At 41.6% G+C, this 23,237-nt stretch overlaps 1 protein-coding gene across 2 annotated transcripts in view; it reads right to left on the bottom strand.

Annotated features, from left to right (window-relative positions):
* Wwc3 (WWC family member 3) overlaps positions 1–22,413 on the bottom strand; it is a 109,971-nt gene extending 87,558 nt beyond the window's left edge. For both annotated transcript variants that reach the window (XM_057759384.1, XM_057759385.1), the window contains exon 1: positions 21,828–22,413. In XM_057759384.1, the coding sequence (XP_057615367.1) occupies positions 21,828–22,111 (284 nt within the window). In that variant the 5' untranslated portion in view covers positions 22,112–22,413. The remainder of the gene's footprint in view (positions 1–21,827) is intronic.
* Between the last annotated feature and the right edge of the window lie 824 nt (positions 22,414–23,237).

Below are 23,237 nucleotides of genomic sequence, written 5' to 3'. Positions count from 1 at the left end.
TTTTAAAGGATATTTAACAAGACACTGTAATAATGTAGGAGTACTTTTACGAGATTGTTAGGGAGAAATTACTTGATAAATGATTACATTTTTGTTCCTTTGTTTCCAGGGGTGGGGATTGAGGTAAGACACCCCCCCCCCGAAAATTTAGCTGTAGCTGTTGTAGGTGGTGTACACGGAAAAATAAAAGTAAAAGGAGTTCACACAGAATCCACCATGGCCTCCCCTTCTTGCAATCCCTGGGGGCAAGTGGGCTATAGATGAATTCTGAGTTCTGCTTTCTCTCTACCTATGAGCACTTTCAGCTAGATGGTAAAAGCTAGAATCACATGACTCCAGAGGTGGCTAGGCCACTTCCACCTATAGACTTGTTCTGTCTGGCTTTCTGGGTTGTCCCTGGGGATGCTCTGCCATTGTTACAGTGGGCTGTTAGCAGTTAAAATCAGAAGATTTCATTTCTGAAATAAAATCCTAAAAAATGAAGAGCTGGTACACATTGGTAATAGTCGCTAAAGAAGAAAAAGGGGCAAATGCTGACTAGGGTCATCCATTTACTCCTACCACAGCCCCACCACTCTGTAACATATTACATCTGGCCAACTGTTGTGAGTCAACCCACCTTAATGTGCAATGACCCCTGCAAGCTGAACATAGAGAAGGAAAAGCCTTCCTGGGGAACAGCCTGGGCAGCCTAATAGCACGTACCAAGAACACTTGCCAGGTGAGGCGTGCAGTAAGTTTGGGATAAATGATGCTCATAAGCCTCAGGCATGTCACCTTGGCTAAGGATGAGAGCACTAGAGGACCCCACCCTAGCAAAAGCTCCATGAAGACTGCAAAGTGCTATGCGTTTGCTTAAATATTCACTGAAGAAAAGCTATTTGAGATCTTCAGTGCCAGGAGGTAACCTCAAGGAATTCGGCTCTACCGGGGAACAAACAAATAACAAACCCCCACTGCCCAACACACTCATCACACTCACCCTGTGGGAGGGACTCAGACAGAGCATGAAGGAAGTTGGGAGCAGGAAACTAGATGCTCGCTAAAAATATAAATGTTTTTGCGGTCAGTAGAACACCAAACTCGTATTCTGATCCCCATTTCTCACCTCTGCTTCAAAGAAATAATACAATGACATTTATAGCTGTTCCACAGTTGTTCTTCCTTTACAAGTGCCAACATTTACAGTTTCCAAGGTCAAGTGTTCCATATCCAAACACTTACACAAGCATGTTCATGACAGCAGTATTCAGCATGTGGAAATACCCCCAGTGCCCATCAATAGATGAATGGATAAACAACGTATGACCTATCCATATAATGGAATATTACTCAGCTATAAAAGCAAATGATATATTGACAAAGGTTACATCAGATGAATCTTGAAATCATTATGCTAAGTAAAAGTGGTAAAGTAAAAGGACACATACTCTGTTCTAGTCACATGAGAAGGGCAGAATAGACCAATTCACAAATACATGAAGCAGATTAGCAGTTGTCTAGGGTTGGAGGTGAGGAGGAATGAAGAATAACTACTTAATAGGAACAAGGTTTTCTTTGAGGCTGATAAAAATGTCTTGGAACAAGATAAAGGTGATACTTGCGCAACATTGTACACATACTGAATGTTATTGAATTATACAGTTTAAAGTGTTAGTGATTAATGCTGTTTAATTTTTATTTTAATTTTTAGCCTGAATATTTTTATGTGTGGGAGGAGGGATAATGAATATCAGTAGTGTCCTAGGACCTGCTGGTTAGAATCTTCTAGAAAGAGACTGTGTGTGCATGCATGTGTGCATGTGTAAGTATAAATATATAATTATTATAAAGCCCCCCAGGTTAATCGTACTTGCAGCTAGGATTTAAAAGTAGCTGGTAAAGATGCTGGATGTTCATATAATCAGACAGAAAAATAGAATGCATTACAAATGAACTAGAGAGCCCCTTGTCAAGAATCAGCTTACTTGCTGTAAGTGCTAAACAAGTGCAAACATTAATGGGCCCTTTGCAGAACTAATCAGCCTCTAGTTGCGTCCACGACCAGATCAACAGGGAAAAAAAAAAGATGGATGTAATTAGGAGCTTCCCCAAACACCAGTGGTTATATATGTCACTGGATAGAAGGCCCATAAAACTGCTATCCAGACACTTTGGGATTGTGATTCCTGCAGAGAATATGAGGAGCAAGGTCCACCATAAAAATAGACTTCAAGTTTATGATGCTGTAATTGTCTTCATGGTGGATACTTTTTGCAGGTATTTCAGAAATTGGGTATTAAATCAGAGGTCTATGAATGTGATACCATTTAATTAAACAATTTTGCTGGAGTAGTTATTATGAGGGAATCACTAGATTTATTCATTTGTCCTTTTATTGACCATGATACAAATGACACCTTTCTCTAGCATCGTCTTTTCTGATTCTGATTTGGCCTTTTGTTTCCGTAAATATAAAACCTATTTGCTAAAAGAATCATGGTCTAATACCAGGTATGTCCAACCTGCAGCCCACAGGTCACATGCAACTAAGGACAGTTATGAATGTGGCCTAACACAAAATGAAAATTTACTAAAACCATTAATATTTATTTTTTGAAAACCTGAGTGCATACTTTTCAAGCATGAACTTTGCAGATGATGACAGCATGTCACTGAATCAAATGTTATATTTCTATTTCATCTGTATTTTTTTTTTTTTGGTTTTTTCAAGACAGGGTTTCTCTGTGGCTTTGGAGCCTATCCTAGAACTAGCTCTGTAGACCAGGCTGGTCTTGAACTCACAGAGATCCGCCTGCCTCTGCCTCCTGAGTGCTGGGATTAAAGGCATGCGCCACCATCACCCGGCTCTCATCTGTATTTTTAAAGCAAGTGGTGTGAGAGGCATAAAGAACTTAAGAACATTAGTTTCATAAAAAAACCGACACTAATTATTAGAAGAATTTAATTTTAATGTAGATTCACAATTTTGTAGGGAAAATATCCATGCACACAAACACACATTCATTCTCTCTCTCTCTCTCTCTCTCTCTGTATGTATACATTTTATATATGTATATATATGCATATATATATTATTCTTTCTTACAAACTTTTGAAAACATTGCTAGGAAACAACTTCAACAAAACCAATTTTAGTAACTCATACACTTGAGGTGCCATTATGTCATGGGCTTGCTTCATGGAAAATTTCCTGATTCCCATTTATTTTAGCAGTTTGGATTATGATGAAGTCCCTTCATTACCTTCATTAATTTGAGATGAAAGGGAAAAGCAACTCAACACCAGTGAGTCCTAAAAAGACCACAGAAAATACATAAAAGGCACAGAGGCACATTCATTGCCTCTGTAAAGTGATCAGTGAACATCCCACCATTGACAGAAGACCTGAAGATACAAGCTACAAGCTTGCCAAGGATTCTTCTCCAAATTGATCTCATGGGACATGAAGATAGAGGAAAAAAACAGCTTAATTCCTGCTTCCCACCACCTGCTTTAGGTTAATCTACAATGGCTTTAGAACTCAAAAATGAGACAGAAAGGAACACTGGCCCCTAAATGCTGAAATGAAACCTTAAGTTGTTATTTTCACTGGTACACAAAGGGGATGAGGTCTCCTGCAAACAGTGAGAGAGAGGTCAGTAACCATTCCTAAATAGATGAGAAGAAAGAACTATGTATCTCTAAGTGACAAGAGAAAAGGAGTATTTCTAAAGGAAATGGAGACTTTGTATTACATCAAATATTGACTGAGCTGGCACAAGCTTATGAACTGGGACACTGACAACGACTCAAGAAAAAAAAAAATCAGTCACCAGTTTATGAAAAACATTATAGATATCTACATTTTAAAGGGCAACTGGGTGATAAATAGAACAACAAAAATAATTCCATTAACAACTCTAGAAGCAAAAAAAAAAATAACGCCAGGAGCATAAGAAGTACATGTGTTCATATTTTAAAATTCAAGGTATGACGTATTTCTAAAACCCCCAAGGCAGAGATGATGAACGTTGGAAGTTGTTCAAACAAGAACTGTTGGTTGAGGCCACTGCAGTGGCACTTGAATTCGAAAGCTACTCTGTCATTCTCTTGTAACTGCATATGAATGCAAGAAGCTATTCTTGGTAATCCTTGACATTTTTGTCAATATGCCATGTACATGGTGACATTTTGGAGGTTTATGATATGGGCTGTGGAGGAGGGAAGATTGGTTTCTGGTGTCTTGGCTTTTAATACTGAGATTAACAAGATGGCAATCTTAGGTTAACTTGGATCAGGTCAATCACAGAATGATTTATCTCAAATGCCTTTTGAATAAGTGTATGTATAGCAAATAAAACAAGACCATGGTGCTGAAGAAATGTCAATGTTAATGTAACACACTTTTGGGAGGTGATAACCATAGACTGTCATTTCAAGTTCTTAATCACTCTACGAATTAGCAAATAATCACCACTTTTAAATAATAATAATAATATAACTTTCTAAGCACAATTATTTACAACACATGGGCTTTCATAAAATGTATGGCTCTCTTCAATCGATACAATCTTTAATGTATCTTTAATGTATTACATCTTACGAATGTAGTAAAATTGCAAGAACAGAATGTATACAATGCCCGGCATTTTCTTTCACACAAAATTCCTTGTAACAGCAGCAGAGTTGCAGACAATATAGAAAAGTAAGCTCCTCTCTGTTGATCCAACTGTTATGACTGAATGTCCATTTTGGTGTTATATGCTGTTGCCCAAGCTAACGGAGTCTGAGAGAAGGTCTCAATAAGGGTGAATTATACACATGACCAAAGCACAGCATCCAGAGTCTTAAGAAATCACACACATCTATGTCTGAGAACATTCGTCTTTGCCCTCATCCATCACTGCCTGACTCTAAGGAAAACTACTATCTCCTAACTAGTTCCCCATGCCTCAGCTACTGCCCTAGTCTCCTACAACAGTGACATGTTAACTCTTTCAAATAGAATGGCCTCCTAGCCTATTTTGAATCAAACCCAGAGTCCCTGTCAATAGATACTACAAATATCACTTTCCAACTGGCTCATTGTTATTCACTTAAGTCTCTGTGGGTTTTTTCTTCTCCCTATAAAGCTCTTTACCCAGATGAAAGGACCCTTTCTGACCATCTTCAGGGATTAGCTATAAGGCCACAGTCTGAATCCGGAGAGGTTTCTCCTGATAATTTCCACAAAAAGACTACCTATACGTATCACACTCAATCAAACTCCCTCAAGAGGAATTTTCACTTTAGAAAATACTAACATATTCACTATTGTCTTTGTGATCACTACACTACTCGTCCATAGGAACAGGTAGGACCACTTGGTCTGAACTTTATAAACACAAGAGATGGCTTATTGTTTGTCATGAGAGGCCATCTTGGGCTTGGTAGGATGATGAGCAATGTTACTGGCTTCCAACCCACTACATGACCTTAGGCCACACTACCCCCACCCACCACCATGTCGTGACAGCCAAAAATGTCTTCAGTCATTGCCAAATGTCCCCTGGAAGGCAAAAATTATCCCTGGCTGAGAACCACCACTTTAAATGGAATTTGTGAACCTAAGGGTGAAGATATTTTACAGCTTTAGGCACATATTGCTAGGAAAATACCTAAGCATACAGTGAAGTTAACTCTTCATTGCTTTCCACTGCTTCTCTCTAACCCTGCCAAATCTAAATTCCCCTTCTCCTACCAAGCACATTAAACACCACATGAGCCGGGCGGTGGTGGCGCACGCCTTTAATCCCAGCACTTGGGAGGCAGAGGCAGATGGATCTCTGTGAGTTCGAGACCAGCCTGGTGTACAAGAGCTAGTTCCAGGACAGGCTCCAAAACCACAGAGAAACCCTGTCTCGAAAAACCAAAAAATAAATAAATAAATAAATAAATAAATAAATAAACCACATGAACAAGGACTTTCTAGGACATGCATATGGACAAGGCGCCTCTACCTCCTCTCTCTACACTCTTTGACAGTTTCCTTCAAAGATCCAACAGCAAAGACTTTATTGGAAAATTTTATTTCACCCCAAAAGTAAGGTCTACTGTGTGTACAACTAAGCATATACCTAAAGTACTGATGTGATGCAATCAGATATGACTGAAGATCTTAACCTTGCAGCAAATTCTATTCTTAAAAAAAAATGGCTAGGGTGATATCTCAGTTGGTAAAGGCTTACTTTGCAAACAAGAAAACCTGATATCAATCCCTAGAATCCACATAAAAAAGGAATATATAGTGGCTTGTACATGTAATCAGACAGATTTCTGGAGCTTACAAGTCAATCAGTCTAATCCATTTGATGAACATTAGACCAGTGAAAGTCTCTATCATACACACACACATATATAATATATATTTGTAGATAAATATGACATAAAATATGTAGATAGATATATAAGATATAAAATATTTAGATAGATATAAATAATGGTTGGCAGCACCTGAGAAAGGGTTCCCCCAAGATTGTTCTTGACTTTCCACATACATATGTGCACCTACACATCTATGAGAATACCCTACACACATAAACAAAAAAACAATAAAAAGAAATAAAATGTAGAACTTGTTATACAGTAGACACTGACCTAAGTGTATAAACCATCTTGCTGAATCTTCAAAAGCACCTAGCAAATAAATATCTCCACTAAATTTTAGAGAAGAGGAAACAGTATCAGAAAGTTCACAGCCAATAGCAGAGCCAGAAGTACATCTAGGCTGTCCCTTATCTGCAATCAATCAGTACACACAGTTAGTGATAGTGTAAGGTTAGTTAGTGTCCACTCTGCTTCGGGTCACCTGTTCAAATGCTAATTAAAATACAAAAAGTGTGTAATACAATTTTCAGAGGTTCATTCAAAATCAGAATGCTGATATTTAAAGACCTAAATGTCACATTGGTTCTCTTTTATCCCAATCCTGTCATATAACTTTCCTAAAACAATCAGAAATATGAGTGAGTCATCCTACAGTAAGACCAATGACTCTGAGTGAAAAAGTTAGCTGCCTCTGTCATTATTACCAGGCTGCTGCATAGTATTGTTCTCCTCTTACAGCTGGCAAAGCTCCTAAGCAATAGTAACATGCGACTTCTTGGCACCTTGCCCTAACAATTGTAAGGACATTTTGAGAAGCCCCCAAATCCTTTTGCATGGTAAGAGGTTGCCAAGTCTAATCTACATAGTCTGATCTCTCCAACTACAAAGTCAAGGTAGCTATCTGAATTTTAAAGATTTTCCCTTAAAATTGCTTATACAAACTTTATTAGCTATACCCATCATACAATAAACTCTTCTTATTTCATGTGTACAATTCCAGGATTTTAGTAAATTTAGTGAATTGTATGACACATATTTAAATTTTGGGATATTATTCAGTAAGATATTTCTTGCCTTTTTGCCAATACCATCTCTTCTCAATTCTAGACCCAGACATCACTAATCTGTTTTCCACCTTTACAAATTTATAGTTTCTGGACACAGTAGTAATCAGAACATACAATCTGGTGTCTTTGTCTCATTGTTTCACTAAGCATCTTGTTTCTGAAGTTTGCCCAATAATTTCCCTTTTCATGTAAAAAACATCCTGTACTTGGAACTATACGCCACTAGTTCAAGCTGTATTGGGAAAGCCTCTAGAGTTTTCTGTGACTCACTGTGGAATGAATCTTTTGTGATATACCTAGGATTATGATGGTCAAATACAGGAGCATATACTCATTCAGCAACAGGGTAGGTGGCAGAGATTCCTAGGGAAATTTTACTATTTCAAACCAAATCTCCATTATTTTAGGAGCTACATTTTGACTTGCAGATGTCTGTGATCTTCCTAAAAGTATATGAAAGCTTCCAGATGCTGACACCTTTATCAGAACACAGAATCACCCCCATCACATCTGATTTCTCAAGTTCCATGATTCCAAAAATACATAAAGCCTCAAAGCAAGACTGTTTGGTTCTAAAAAGTCATTGGCATAGAAAAGAAACATTGGTAGAAATACTGGTGAAATCCAAATGTCTTAAGTTTGCCTATCAGTAATCTGAATCAAGATTAACTTCTCAGTTTCAGCAAAGCTACTATGATAATATTAGAAGTTAACAAATTTTACAGCTCTTCAATAACTCTAAAATATTCCAAAATAGAGTGTGTTAAAAACAAATAAGCTGAAAGACATTATTTTAACCTTACATTTAAAGACATCATCTTCCTTCTAAGGCAAACATGAAGCAAAAAAGAAAAAGAAAGAAAAGAGGAAGGAAGGAAGGGAGGGAGGGAGGGAGGGAGGGAGGGAGGGAGGGAGGGAGGGAGGGAGGGAGGGAGGGTACACAGGAGCATTACAATAACAGTACTTTATTGTGAATATCACAGGCAACTAAAACAGTTAAGGGAGATAAGTGACAGCATATGTGTTAGTGACAGCCTATAGGAATGCCATGAGGACACTGGGCGGTAGTGGCATACACCTTTAATTCCAGCACTCAGGAGGCAGAGACCAGCCTGGTACACAGAGCTAGTTCCAGGACAGCCAGACCTACACAAAGAAAACTTGAAAATCAAACTATAAAAATTATAATTAAAAAAGGAAATGCCATGATGAAAACTACAAGTGACACTGGGTAGAAAAAAAATAAATGAATATACCTTTGTGGGCTGGGAAAAAAACAGAAACTCAAGAAATAAATTGAAGAAGACACCAGAAAGTGGAAATATCTCCCATGCTTTTGGGTAGGCAGAATTAGTATAGTAAAAATGGCAATCTTACCAAAAGCAATCTACAGATTCTATGCAATGCCCAGAAAAATCCTTCACAGACCTCAAAGAATAATACTCAATTTCATATGGAAAAGCAAAAAATCCAGGATAGTCAAAACAATCCTGTACAACAAAAGAACTCTTGGAGGCATCACAATCCCTGACTTCAGCCGGGTGGTGGTGGCGCACGCCTTTAATCCCAGCACTTGGGAGGCAGAGGCAGGCGGATCTCTGTGAGATGGAGACCAGCCTGGTCTACAAGAGCTAGTTCCAGGACAGGCTCCAAAACCACAGAGAAACCCTGTCTCGAAAAACCAAAAAAAATTAATAATAATAATAATAAAAATAAATAAATAAATAAATAAATAAATAAATAACCACAATCCCTGACTTCAAACTCTACTACAGAGCTACAGTACTGAAAACAGCCTGGTATTGGCATAAGAACTGACAGGAGGACCAATGAAACTGAATAGAACACCCGTATATTAATCCACACACCTTCAAACATCTGATTTTTTTAAAAAGAAGCAAAAAATATCAAATGGAAAAAAGAAAACATATTTAACAAATGGTACTGGCATAATTGGATATCAACATCTAGGAGAATGCACCAAACTCAAGTTCAAATGGATCAAAGACCTCAACATAAAGCCAGCCACACTGAACCTTATAGAAGAGAAAGTGGGAAGTACACTTGAACGTATTGGCACAGGAGACCACTTTCTAAATATAACCCCAGTAGCACAGACACTGAGAGAAACAATTAATAAGTGGGACCTCCTGAAACTGCAAAGCTTCTGTAAAGCAAAGGACACAGTCAACAACACAAAATGGCAACCTACAGAATAGGAAAAGATCTTCACTAACCCCCATATCAGACAGAGGTCTGTTCTCCAATATAAAGAACTCAAGAAACTAGTCATCAAAATAACACATAATCCAAGTTTTAAAAAATGGAGTACAGTCCTAAATAGAGAACTCTCAACAGAGGAATCTAAAATGGCTGAAAGACACTTAAGGAAATGTTCAACATCCTTAGTCATCAGAGAAATGCAAATGAAAACAACTCAGAGATTCCATCTTATACCTGTAAGAATGGCCAAGATCAAAACCACTGAGGACAACTTATGCTGGAGAGGTTGTGGGGAAAAGGGAACACTTCTTTCTGCATTGCTGGTGAGAATGCAAGCTGGTACAACCCCTTTGGATGTCAGTGTGGCGATTTCTCAGAAAATTAGGAAACAACCTTCCTCAAGATCCAGTAATACCACTTTTGGGTATATATCCAAAGGATGCTCAATCGTGCCACAAGGACATGTGCTCAACTATGTTCATAGCAGCAGCATTGTTTGTCATAGCCAGAACCTGGAAACAACCTAAATGCCCCTCGACCAAAGAATAGATAAGGAAAATGTGGTACATTTACACAATGGAGTACTACACATCTTGAATTTTGCAGGAAAATGGATTTTGAGTGAGGTAACCCAGACCCAGAAAGACAATTATCACATGTACTCTCTCATAAGTGGTTTTTAAACTCAAAGCAAAGAAAACCAGTCTACAATTCACAATTCCAGAGAACTTAGATAACAATGAAGACTCTAAGAGAGACTTACATAGATCTAATCTATATGGGAAGTAGAAAAAGAGAAGATCTCCTGAGTAAATTGGGAGCATGGGGACCTTGCAGGGAGGGGAGCAGAGAAAAATATAGAGCTCAATAAACATCAATAAGAAAAGTAACTAACAGGAAAAAAAAAACCAGAAACTCAAGTTTAACTGACTTAAAAGATAAGAAGACATGTATAATTTTATGTGAGAAAAGTACTGGGGGTAGGTAGCCCGGAGGTGTGACCCATCTATCCACACACCTTAGCAAGGCTGTTAGCAAGGGATAGCCTTTCATTTTCCCCAGTCACAACCAGCTCCTTCCTAGCACAATGGCAGCTTAATCCCCACAGGGCATTATTTAGCTCCATGTCACCTTATGGGGGAGAAGACCTTCTCTTCAACCATTCCTGCCCCATACCTCATATCTAAGATCAACCAGAATTCTGTGTCAACCAACTGTAGACTCTTATGCCAAATGTCAGATTTAGTTCACTGTCGGGCACTATTAATATTTAGTGCTGGATCACTTTTGTTATGAGGACATCTTTTTAAAAAAAAAAAAAATTTCCGCCTCTTCCCCACCTCTCATGTCCCTTCCCCTCCCCCTACTCTTCTCCCCCTCCCCCTATTACTCTCCCCCTCCCCCCATTCCTTTCCTCCTCCCTCTCCAGTCCCAAGAGCAGACAGGGTTCCCTGCCCTGTGGGAAGTCCAAGGTCCTCCTCCCTCCATCCAGGTCTAGGAAGGTGAGCATCCAAACCCGCTAGGCTCCCACAAAGCCAGTACGTGCAGTAGGATCAAAACCCAGTGCCATTGTTCTTGGCTTCTCATCAGCCTTATGAGGACATCTTATGCATTGCAGGCAGCCCTTTGTGTAGGATACCCAACACCCTCCTTGGCCTCTACCTACTACATGTCATCCCCCTGTTGTAGCAGTCAAAATGTCTCCAAATACTGTTAGATGTCCTGTGGAAAAGGATAAGAGCCTCTCCATTTGAGACTTAGTGTTTAAAAGCAACTAGAATTTTATCAAGAACTGCAGATGGATTCCATCCTGAGTCAAGATAAGAAGAGGCCATTCTAACAAAATAGAGGCACTGACATCTTTGTAAGGAGGAATTCCTCTTGAGTATGCTAGAATTTATGAGAAAAATTCAAAGAAATAAGGAAATGTAAAATAATCATTACAAATCAGTAAAACTTGTTCCCATATACATGATTACATTCAACATCTATGGAGGGCATGTATATGCCAGGTACTGTGCAGACAAATCAGAATAAAATATGGATGAGTTAAAAAAAAGATAATTTTAAAAAATTGATTTTTTTTTCTTAGTTCCTTCAACCCCCAATTTCAGATTCCTCACTTTTCATTTTGAAAAAGATCCACGGGAGTATTACAAAGAATTACCCAGGGGGGGTTATTTTCTAATTTTTTTTGTACATTTGGAAGTGACAATAAATGTGCCCTCTTTAAAAAAAAAGAATTACCCAGGGACAACCACATAAGACATCTATGAGATGATATACATGAAAAACTGATTAGTTGTTGACTGGCTTTGGGGGAGATAAGGAGTAGCTGCTAATGAACATGTGCTTTCTATGAGGAGGGGTGGCAAGAATGAGATAGTGGTAATGGTTGACAGCCTCATGAACATACCAAAGACGCTAAATTGTACCCCTTTAAAGTGGATTATCTTATAGTATGTAAATTATATTTCAAAGCTTTAAAACTAAGCAATAGACATACTAATTAAAAGGCAAATTGAGTCAAATCCACATAATGAGACAAAGAGTTTATTTATTTTAGTTTTTAATTTTATTTATATGTATCTATGTATGTATGTTACATCTGGTGGCCAGAGAGACAGTTGGAATCCCTGGAGGTGGAATTACAGGCAGCGTGACCTGCCTTATGTGAGTGCTGGGCACTGAACTCAGGTTCACTGAAGAGGAGCAAGCTCTTTTAATCACTGAGCCATCTCCCCAGCTCCGAAAAAGAGTTTTGAAACGCAGAAAAATCACAAGTTTACATGGCCAAGCTTCAGGTATGAGTTCTCTCACCTGGTAGGAATGAGGCTTGTACTTAGAAACTGCTCAGGATGTCCTGTCTGTCTCAGTGGTCCACCCACCAACACTGCACAACTAGCCACCTGGGGGTGGTACAGATAGCCTGGCTGCACTCCTTGTTCTTTGCATTAACATTCTTCTCATCTCCTTCCCACTCATTCCCTGAATCCCTTCCATTTAAAGACATAGAGCATTTTCCAGATAAAAAAAACACTGGGGAGGGGACTGGAGAGATGGCTCAGTGGTTAAGAGTACTGACTGCTCTTCCAGAGGACCCGGGTTCAATTCCCAGCACCTACATGGCAGCTCACAACTGTCTGAAGATCCAGTTGCAGGGGATCTAACACCTTTGTACCAATGCACATAAAAAATAAAGTTAAATAAACCATAAAACATTTAAAAAAAAAAAACACTGGGGATACCACAGGCCCATAAGCATGGTTTTTTTTTTTTTTTTTTTTTTTTTGGTTTTTCGAGACAGGGTTTCTCTGTGGTTTTGGAGCCTGTCCTGGAACTAGCTCTTGTAGACCAGGCTGGTCTCGAACTCACAGAGATCCGCCTGCCTCTGCCTCCCAAGTGCTGGGATTAAAGGCGTGCACCACCACCGCCCGGCATAAGCATGCTTTTGAGATGTATATGCTTGCTCTATACTTCCAGACCTGAACAAAGGCAGAAGCAAGTCTCTCACTGCTTTTCTGTGCACTGAAGCTGGGGATTCCATGGCTTGGAGCATCTTAGGCAGCAGATATCACACACAGGTATACACACATACACACACTCACATCCAACACAGGGAACCATCACAGCCTCAGGTTGCTCCAAATAATGAAGTCTGGATGCATTAATTTTCCTTTGTGCCACTGTATATATGTATATACCATAAATGCCTATCGGTTGAGATTACCCTCAGAATGGAGCAATATTCAAACTAATATATATTCCCAAAGTTTCATATGCTGGTTCAAGGTTTTTGAGATGCTTATGGGTAACTTTTGTTCTTTATCGAACTATGAAACTATTCCTCTCTAGTGCAGGCCTACCATCACCTGAGAAAACCTCCAATAGTCTCTATTGCTGTGAGATGTCCAACCTGCCCACCATTCTTACTTGATCAGCTCAGCAAAGGATTTAGTACTTAGGATATAAGGCTCCACACTCAGCCTGGCAGTGGTGGTGCATGCCTTTAATACCAGCACTTGGGAGGGAGAGACAGCCGGATCTCTGGGGGTTCAAGGCTAGCCTGGTCTACAGAGTAAGTTCCAGGAAGGCTCCAAAGCTACAAAGAAACCCTGCCTCGAAATACAACAACAACAAAAACAAAACTTCACACTCGAACCACAAGAAAGGTGGATCCTAGAGAAGAACTGCAAGAAAATAGTGGAAAATGCATAGCATCTGTTTTATTGTCATGTGACAAATGGGAGGCTGGTACTAAAGGCAGCAAGCTGACCTGGTGCTTTCATTCTCCCTAGGATACAATGCGTAGGAGTAAGATAGTTATATCTATTGATGCCAAGAGAAACTGCTAAAAACCAAGGGGCTTCGGCCGGGCGATGGTGGCGCACGCCTTTAATCCCAGCACTCGGGAGGCAGAGGCAGGCGGATCTCTGTGAGTTCGAGGCCAGCCTGGTCTACAAGAGCTAGTTCCAGGACAGGAACCAAAAAGCTACAGAGAAACCTTGTCTCAAAAAAAAAAAAAAACAAAAACAAAAAAACAAAACAAGGGGCTTTAACCAACTCAAGTCTATTTTATCTCACAGGTTCAGCTCATTCTGCTAAAGTCAAGGTGTCTACAGGGCTGAAACTCTTTCTGCAGGTTCCAGGAAAGCATTCTTCTATTTGCCCTTTCCAGATTCTGAAGGTTGCCTGCATTTCTTGATTCCTAGCCATGTGACTTCAATCTCTGCTTTCACTGTCATATCCTCACCTCTCTCTCATCCTCATCTTCCTGCTCCCCCCAGTAAGCCCCCATTGTGATACTGGATCCACCCAGATGAGGCATGATTATCTCCCTATCACAGAATCCTTACCTTAACTGTATCTACAAAATCTATCTTGTCATGGAGGGTAACTTATTAATGGGGAATGAGGCATTAATGTGTCTGTCTTTAAGAGGTCATGATACCACAGAGGGGAATAAACATCAAACAACAAAGAATGCAAAATAAAATAACCAGAGGGTCCAGAACAGCACAAAGGGCATAAAACTTAGCCTACTCGGGGGAGGGTCAAATACATGGTCCCTCACTGGCTGTAAGAAAGGGATCTCTGCTCCAAAGCCACAGAGAAACCCTGTCTCGAAAAACCAAAAAAAAAAAAAAAGAAAGAAAGGGGTCTCTGAGTCAACTTCCCATTGACCTCAGTTTCATCATGCGTCCATCTATACTTTATGTAGCCATGACTGGCTTCTGATGAAAGCATGAATGCACATGCTTGGCACACGATAAAAGGTATATGATATGTCTGCCATATCCACAGAGCCAGGGTCTGGGGTTTGACTCAATGACAGGGTGTTTGTCTGGCACTGACAAGGCCGTGAGCTCTGTCTCCAGAAGTTGGGGGAAAAGGCATGGAATCCCAATGGAGAGGACTTGCTGCATGAGGCTTAGTGAAGCAAGGACAGCATTTGCCTCACAAAGGCAGGGCCCTTTCTGATATTACTTGCTAGAGTCCCGAACCTTGGAAAAATGCTGAAGAGAGAAAAGCTATGCAACATACCCTGTTAAATAAATGAACAGAGATAGGATACTTAAAATGGGTGTGGACTGGATGAGTTGCATGCTAGAAAAAGCAATAGGTCAAGAGTCAGGAGATCCCATGGCCTTCTAACTATGGGCAGAAAACACCACTTAGCTGGGCTCTCAAGTGTGAAGAGAGGAGTTTGAACAAGATGTTCCTAGCTTTTCTGGTCCCCAAACTGTGGCAATCTCAGCTAGGAATCGTCTGGCCCAAGTCTCCAAGCCTTCACATACAACTTCTGGGCCAGTCATATTAGTTCATTCTCTTATTTGTTTGGAACACACTCAGCACTTCCTCATCTCCAGGAAAAATTTCATGGGCCTCCTCTTTATCTTGCTCAGTTCTATAAGTGCTTTAATATCTTGCCCCAAGACGTTGATGAACAAGAATAAAAACCAGTCCGTGTTCAAGAGAGCTCTTCTAACAGAGTGAGACTGTTAGATACTTTTCTCCCTCCAGTCATGAAACATGAAATGCTGGGAGAAAGAAGGGCGGAGTCAGAGAGGTGCCATGGATCCGCTGGAGACAGATGCTGAGAATTTTACCCCGTAAGCCACTGCTACGTGGCAATACACAGATTAATAGAAATAGGTTAAATTAAGATGTAATAATTAGCCAATAAGAAGTTAGAGCTAATGGGCCAAGCAGTATTTTAATGAAGACAATTTCTGTGTGGTTATTTCATTTCTGGGCAGCTCAGACAAACAAGTGGTCTTCCTTTCACACACAACTGGTTAAGGTACAGACTGCTAGACCTGACAATGCCACAGAGTCATTGCACAGCTGAACTAACAGCAGCTGTGAGTGCCTGTGGAAGGCCTGCACAAGATCAGGCTAGCTAAAATCTTGGCATGGATAAGGAAGGGCCTCATGAAGTCCCACCCAAGATGGAAATTGGTGGCTGTAGAAAAAATAGGTTTTCTCCAAAGATAAAACTTCCTGAAAGACTACCACAGGAGATGATGATCCTATAGCTGTGTGAATACAGGCAGCACTAAGTACATTCAGTGAGTTTCAAAAGAGAGAGAACAGATGAAATTGTAAGAGAAAAGTGGGAGGAATTAGAAGGAAAGGAACCAGAAGAGCTGGTCAAAACACATTATATACATCTATGAAATTCTCAAGAAAATATATAAGATAGCCGGGCAGTGGTGGCGCACGCCTTTAATTCCGGCACTCGGGAGGCAGAGGCAGGCGGATCTCTGTGAGTTCGAGGCCAGCCTGGTCTACAAGAGCTAGTTCCAGGACAGGAACCAAAACCACAGAGAAACCCTGTCTCGAAAAACCAAAAAAAAAAAAAAAAAAGATAAATAGTAGTGTAAGTTAAAAAAAAAGAGAGAACTCTCCGTTCTTTTCTTGGAAGTTATTTAAAAACCTAAGGAACTGGGGCTGGAGAGATGGCTCAACGGTTAAGAGCACTGGCTGCTCTTCCGGAGGACCCGGGTTCAATTCCCAGCTCCAACATGGCAGCTCACAACTGTCTGTAGCTTTACACCAATGCACATAAAATAAGGTTAAAATAAATTATTAAAAAAAAACTAAGGAACTGAATTAATCATAGTATTTCCCATGACATTTATAACTTTTGTTTGCTTTATATGTTTGTTACTTTCTCCCTCCCCACCCCCCAAAAAAACCCTTGTCCTGTCTCCACGTAAAGTCCCAGCATGAGAGAGGTTAATAATCTTCATAAATATTTCCTTGTTTTATTAGATTTAGATGAGACAATTGATTTCTACAGAATTTAACTTTACTTATATTCCATCAGATTTTTTTGTTTTGCAAAGACAGAAAACATCAGCAGAAGGCCCTGGGCAAGAAGCCAAAAGGCCTATCTCAGACTTACCAGGTGACCCTGTCATGTCACTTGACCCAAAGTTTCCTGAAGTGAACCTAACAGAGACTGTGATACACATTATTTCCACTTCCCAAATCAGAGTGAAAGGAAAGAGAAGGAAACTTGGAGACTTCTAAACATCCGAGAGCTATTTTTGGAAATCAATGACTTTTCCATTTACTTTTCTTGGAGAAAAAAAAAAGAGAAGGGAAGAAAAAGAAAGATATTAGATTGAAAAGTGGTAGTTGACATCTAAATGGATACAAAAGGAAGACTCTTTCCAGGGGCTGACCCCTGATGGCTTTTAAAGCCAGAAACTCCCCCAGTTCATACAAACACTATCTATAATCTTAAAGAATGAAAAATGGAAAAATCATTAAGTTGTTTATCGGAAAGCTCAACTTAGACAGTTCACATAACCCAGAAATAGACTCTGTGAGGTAAATATAGTCAAGCTCCTATTAATTAATACTGAATAGTGGTTCCAAGAAGGTAGCAATGTTATCTGGCTCTGTTATAGAAGGCTCCAACTTAGCAAATACCAGAACCAAGATTATTTTCTCCTTAAGGCAAAAGCTTGGAGTCAAATACTCCCATGTCTTGAGCATATAATAAATTTTGTGTGTCCTTTTCCTGTGCAAAAAAGAAGAAGAAGAAGAAGAAGAAGAAGAAGAAGAAGAAGAAGAAGAAGAAGAAGAAGAAGAAGAAGAAGAAGAAGAAGAAGAAGCCTGCTCAAGGGACTTTTAATAAATCACAAAATTCTTACATGTGGCACCAGGTTAAACCCCATCTAGTGAACAAATGGCCCTCAACTCTCATACCATGACATAATTGTAGCAGTCAACCATTATTTACACTTAGCTCTGATTGCAAATATGATTTCACAGCGTTTTATTTTTAATTTGAATAGGGGAACGTGCCAAAGTGTGCATGTGGAAGTCAGAGAACAACTTTGGGGAGTCAGTTCTTTCTGAGTCCTAGGGATGTAGCTGAGGTCATCAGGCTTGGCATTAGGCACCTTTAACCACTAAGCTGTCTTGTGGCCCTCAAATGTGATTTTGCCTACCGTTCTTCATTTCCAGTAATGTAAAACTACCACTAGGCTACAAGAAACAGAATGGCCTGTTTCAACAACTGGATCCTTGAACAGTGTTATTCAAGAAAATTATGCAGGAAGTACACACACACAACTCTTAAAGGCACTAAATTGTTTTTTAAAAACAAAAAATAACCCTTATACTATATTTTCTAAGTATAAGATTTATAATTATTTTCTATAAGAAATAACTTTCTGAGCTGGGTGGTGGTGGCCCACACTTTTAATCCCAGCTCTAGGGAGGCAGAGGTAGGTAAATCTCTATGAGTTCAAGGCCAGTCTGGTCTACAAGAGCTAGTCCCAGGACAGCTAGGGCTGTTACACAGAGAAACCCTGTCTCGAAAAACTAACAAAAAGAAAAAAAAAAAACAAAAACAAAACGAAAAAAGAAAGAAAGAACTTTCTAGTAGCCAGGTGGTGGTGGTGTATCCCTTTGATCCCAGCATTGGGGAGGTAGAGGTGAGGCAGACAGATCTCTGTGAGTTGGAGATCAGCCTGGTCTACAGTACAGAGTGAGTTCCAGGACAGCTAGGGATGTTACACTGAAAAACTTTGTTTCAAAAAATAAATAAATAAAAATAAAAGGAAGGAAGAAAGAACTTTCTGTCAGGTGGTTAGTATAATGTATATGTAGTATATGCAGAATATATGTAAATCACAATGGCTTATTTGGTGATCTTCAAGCCATAGAAACAGCAAAATAATTTCACAACAACATTAAGCTGACTATGAAAATCATATAAACAGTACCAATCTACGAAAAAATGAATTCAAATACAACGGTGGTTCACAACAGAACTAAAAAAATTCTGTTTATAAAATAGAGACACTTTTTTTCATGGACATGTGTAGCCACATCTGTAAAGATGTTTCCCTAAAAAATTGCATGCTCTCTATTACTTTAAAAAAAATTAGAGATTCAATAATTCACCAATATGCTGAGCTGAAAATATCTAATGTTATTAAACTTAACATTGAATGGAATTACTTTAACATTCTAGAAGAGATTTTATTTACATTCTCTGGCCCCCGGTTATTCTGCTTACAACAGTATACTTGATGCTATAAAGAATTTTGTTACATATAAAATAATGTTGAAAGTCAACAACAGTTTTCACCTACCACATTTATTTATTCCCCTTGCTTCTCCTGTCATTTCTGTTTGGAAGCTATATGGTGAAAGTTTCTTAAACACCATTTTCTAGACCTCTGAATGAAACAAGATTCATAACCTGTCAGATGTGTACATGGAGAAAACATGGTGTTCTGATATGTAGTCTTGTTCATATAATAAAAGTTAATTACAACCTTAAAGAATTCCTAGTCACCTATAAAAATTGGCAACCTTGTGTTTTCAAAGAGGAAGAATGACTAGCACACCCTTCAGCAGGCTCCACTGAAATGTTTGTGGCTTGCTGAACATTCCATACATATTTCATGCAAGGTATTATGGGAGCTGAAGTTCAAGCTGTCCCCAGCTGAATTTTCACTCACTATAAAAACAATGTCTCAGAAAAGTACACACATGTTTTTACTTTACAAAAAATGCAAAATATCCACTTTTGTTCATTCAATCAACACTTAGCACTTAGAAAGGGGACTTTTAAAAACCTGTAACCTAAGTAATATCTGAAAGGGGCAAAAAATGTTATTCAGGAGCAAAGCAGATCTGTGGAAAGAGAAATCTACAGAGACAAAGAACCTAGAAGACGATTCCTGTAGGACTTATGTTGCTGGCTATACCATTAAAATAAAATGATCACACTTATGTTTTTGTTATAAATCTCTTTTCCAAAATAGCCACAATTGTTATATTATCCTCATAAAGTAGGGCTTAGACTTTGCTAAGCAAAACACCCCCTTTCAAGGCCAAACCTTGCTATGCAGCCCAGTCTTGTCTGGAACTCTTGATTCTCCTGCCTCAGCCTCCCAAGAGATTAAAGACATGTGCTACCATGCCCTGCTTTAAATACTGACTTAATTGGCTCATGTTCTAGTGATTTAGGACTTTAATAAGAATACGACACAAAAGAACATCACATTTCAAGCAGTTCCACCAATTTCAGAATCATCCAAGGTTTGATCAAACAGATGTGGCTCTCACATTTGGTTAAAATTATATGTCATCTGATTTTCAAAATAAGCATTTTTGAACCCACAAAACTAAGATTGGATTTATGTAAATTTCTGTGTCCAGAGGTCTGCAAAGGTTAGAGGGAATGTTCGGGAACCACAATTGTTTAGATTTGTTTTGCTCCATCTAAACCCATAGAAATCTTCAAAAAAAACTAGCAGTTTCCCTCCTCAAAAGTTTATTTTCAAAGACAGTGCCATGCAGGCTGCCTTTCCTGTGTAGGTGGGAGGAAGCAGCCTTTTCAAGTCTTGAAATCACTAGGAAGCCTACAGTATTTCCTTTTTGGCATCCAGGCCAGGGTGGAGAGAACTTGCTCCAGAGAGGACAAGATATCAGATAACCAGTGGAAATACTTGGTTTCAACAGAATTCCCATTTACACACACACACACACACGTACACACACACACACACACACACACACACACGCACGCACGCACGCGCGCGCACACACACATGCGCGCGCACACACATGACATCTCTCCAAAAGTAGTTGACCCAATGGAACGAGGAGATACTTTATTACATGACATTAAGTAAAATCTGGCAGTGCTTTTAGAAGAATCTGTTTTTTACTTGATCAGATTTATTTACATGAACGGGACAACTTTGTGCCCTGGGCATATCTTGCACAAAAAGGAAACTTAAATTCAACTCTTGTTTTTCACTTATTCCAAAAGCATATGGGACTAATCATATCCCATTCTGGCCACAATACACAAGGCTATTTCAAACAGAATTTTAACTCACTTGATTTTAAAGGCAGTACAGCACCAAAAAGTTTAGGAACAGCTTCTCCTGACTCCAGAAGGGTTGGGAATACTTTTTTTAATGCCCGTCTGGCACCAGGCTTTGGATGAAAACCAGACTGAGCCCTCCAGGCAGGGAACTCATTCCCTCATTCTCAAAACTGGCGCACACGTTTGTGTGTTCCAAGGTGACAGCGCATCTCGCATCTGCCAAGAGCTGGGTATCCCTGTTCCGCCAAAGCCGGGGTGGTGGGCCGCCCAAGGCCCAGGGTATGGATGGGCGAGGCCACACCGCAGAAAAAGGAAAAGAGGGCCATCCGTCAGACTCCAGAGAGGAAATTCCAGGGGCCCAGCTCCCAGGCCCTGGACAGCGGGTAATGTGAGGCAATCGATTCAGTGTCCACCCCTCGACAAGGGGACAGAAGGCGATATGAACTTCGCGTGCTGGAGACTCCAGAGCGGTCACCTCCATCCTGGGCCAGAGTACTGAGAGAAGGGATGTGCGGCTGGAGAAGAAGCTCAAATCCCATCTCAACAGCAGGGGCCTCCCGTACTCCATCCTGACTCTGGGCCCAAAGGTTGGAATTGTTACAACCATAGACAGGACTAAGGGGGTACAGACAAGCTCCAGTCTTGGGAATGGAGGCACTCCGATGATCCCCATCTCAGCACCTATCCTGATCTGGGGGCCCAGGGACAGAGGCATCCAGAGCGTTCCAGTCTATTCCACGCTGGGCTGGACATATCGCCAGCACATCCTCTGAAGTGTCACCCTCGTCCACTTCCACAGCCCCCGTTGGCCCACTTACCGGTCGCGGGGATCAATCCATGACGTCTGGCGCGTGTTATGGTCGATGTAGAAGACGCGGCCGTCGTAGTCGCGCGCCTCCTCCCAGCCTGCGGGCAGCGGCAGCTCGGCGCTCTCACGGGCCCGCGGCTGAGGCGGTACCGAGGGCACTGAGGGTGCGGGGACCGCGACGGGGGGCGCTGGCGGTGGCGGCTCCCGTTGGGGCTGAGCAGGAGGCGGTGGCTCTCGCTGGGCCTCCCGCGACTGTCCCCGCCGTCGCCGCCGGCCGCCGCTCAACCAAGGCATGACGGCTCGGGCCCCGCCGCCGCCCGGCCGCCCCGCGCGCGCCGCCTCCTCCGCCAGCACTAAGGCCGGGCGACCGGGGCGCGGGGGCGGCTGCGGGGAGCCGCCCGCCGCACCCGGCGCATCCTCCACTGGGCGCCCGCGCACCGGCACCCGACAGGCTTCGTGAGCCGCTAGCTGCGCTGTCTTCTCCTCTGCGATGGCCCAGGTCGCTGCCACGCGCGAAGTCACAGTCCCAAAACCGGGGCCGCGGCCACCGATAGCAGCGGCTCCTCCACTCCACAGGCCGGTCCGGCCATCTTCGCTCCACAGAGCCGGGTCGGGAGGGCGGGGTGTTCCCACGCCACGCCCCGTCCAGGCTAGCCCCGCCCCTACTTGATGCTCTTCTTTCACTCTCCCTTCCAGGCTCCTCCTCTGCCCCGGGCCTAGGCTTCCCCCTCCCCCGCCCCTTGCTCCGCCTCTCCCTTCTCTCCCTCTCCCTCGCAGCTCCTCCTCCATTTCCCTCTCGAGCTCCACCTCCCCTCTCAGCAACTCTGCCCGCCCTGCGTCCCCTCGGGCGGCTCCTCCTCTGCCTGCCTTCTTCGGTTCCACACGCTCCTCCTTCTTCTCCTCCCTCTTCACACCACCTCCCCCGGCCTCGGGAATCCGCACCGGGGCCTGGACGGGCGCCGCCACGTCAATCCGCCCCCGGGCCACCTCTGAGAGGCAGGAGGGCCTGGAGGACCGTGCTGCACCCGATCGCAGCCTGCACAGGACTGACTCCTGGAGAGGGCAGTCACCGCACTTCACCCGCCCTCAGACCCTAGACGCCTGGGGTCCTCCCCTCTGCGCACCTGGGGGTGGAGGCTGAGCTTTTGGTCTGTTGACTACTCAAACTCTAGACACAGACACAAAGTACGCAAAGCCGCAGGAGCCGGCAGAGGAACACCCACAGCCTCCTAGGTTGAAGCAGAGGACACAACTGTAAGAGGACATCTAGGGTGGTGGCAAGCTCGTGGCTCAGCAAGGAGATATTCAGAAGATCTACCTAGGGTCCATATACTGGATTCCAGAACCCTCTTTTTGCCCTTTACCCAACTCTGTGATCCCACAGTTTGAGGGGAAACCCTAGAAAGCTAGTGCTGGCTAG

Source organism: Chionomys nivalis, chromosome X (assembly GCF_950005125.1).
Source record: "Chionomys nivalis chromosome X, mChiNiv1.1, whole genome shotgun sequence".
In the NCBI taxonomy this organism is placed as follows: Eukaryota; Metazoa; Chordata; class Mammalia; order Rodentia; family Cricetidae; genus Chionomys; species Chionomys nivalis.
Note: the sequence above shows the minus strand (reverse complement) of the source record. Positions and strands in the feature narration are given on the sequence as shown.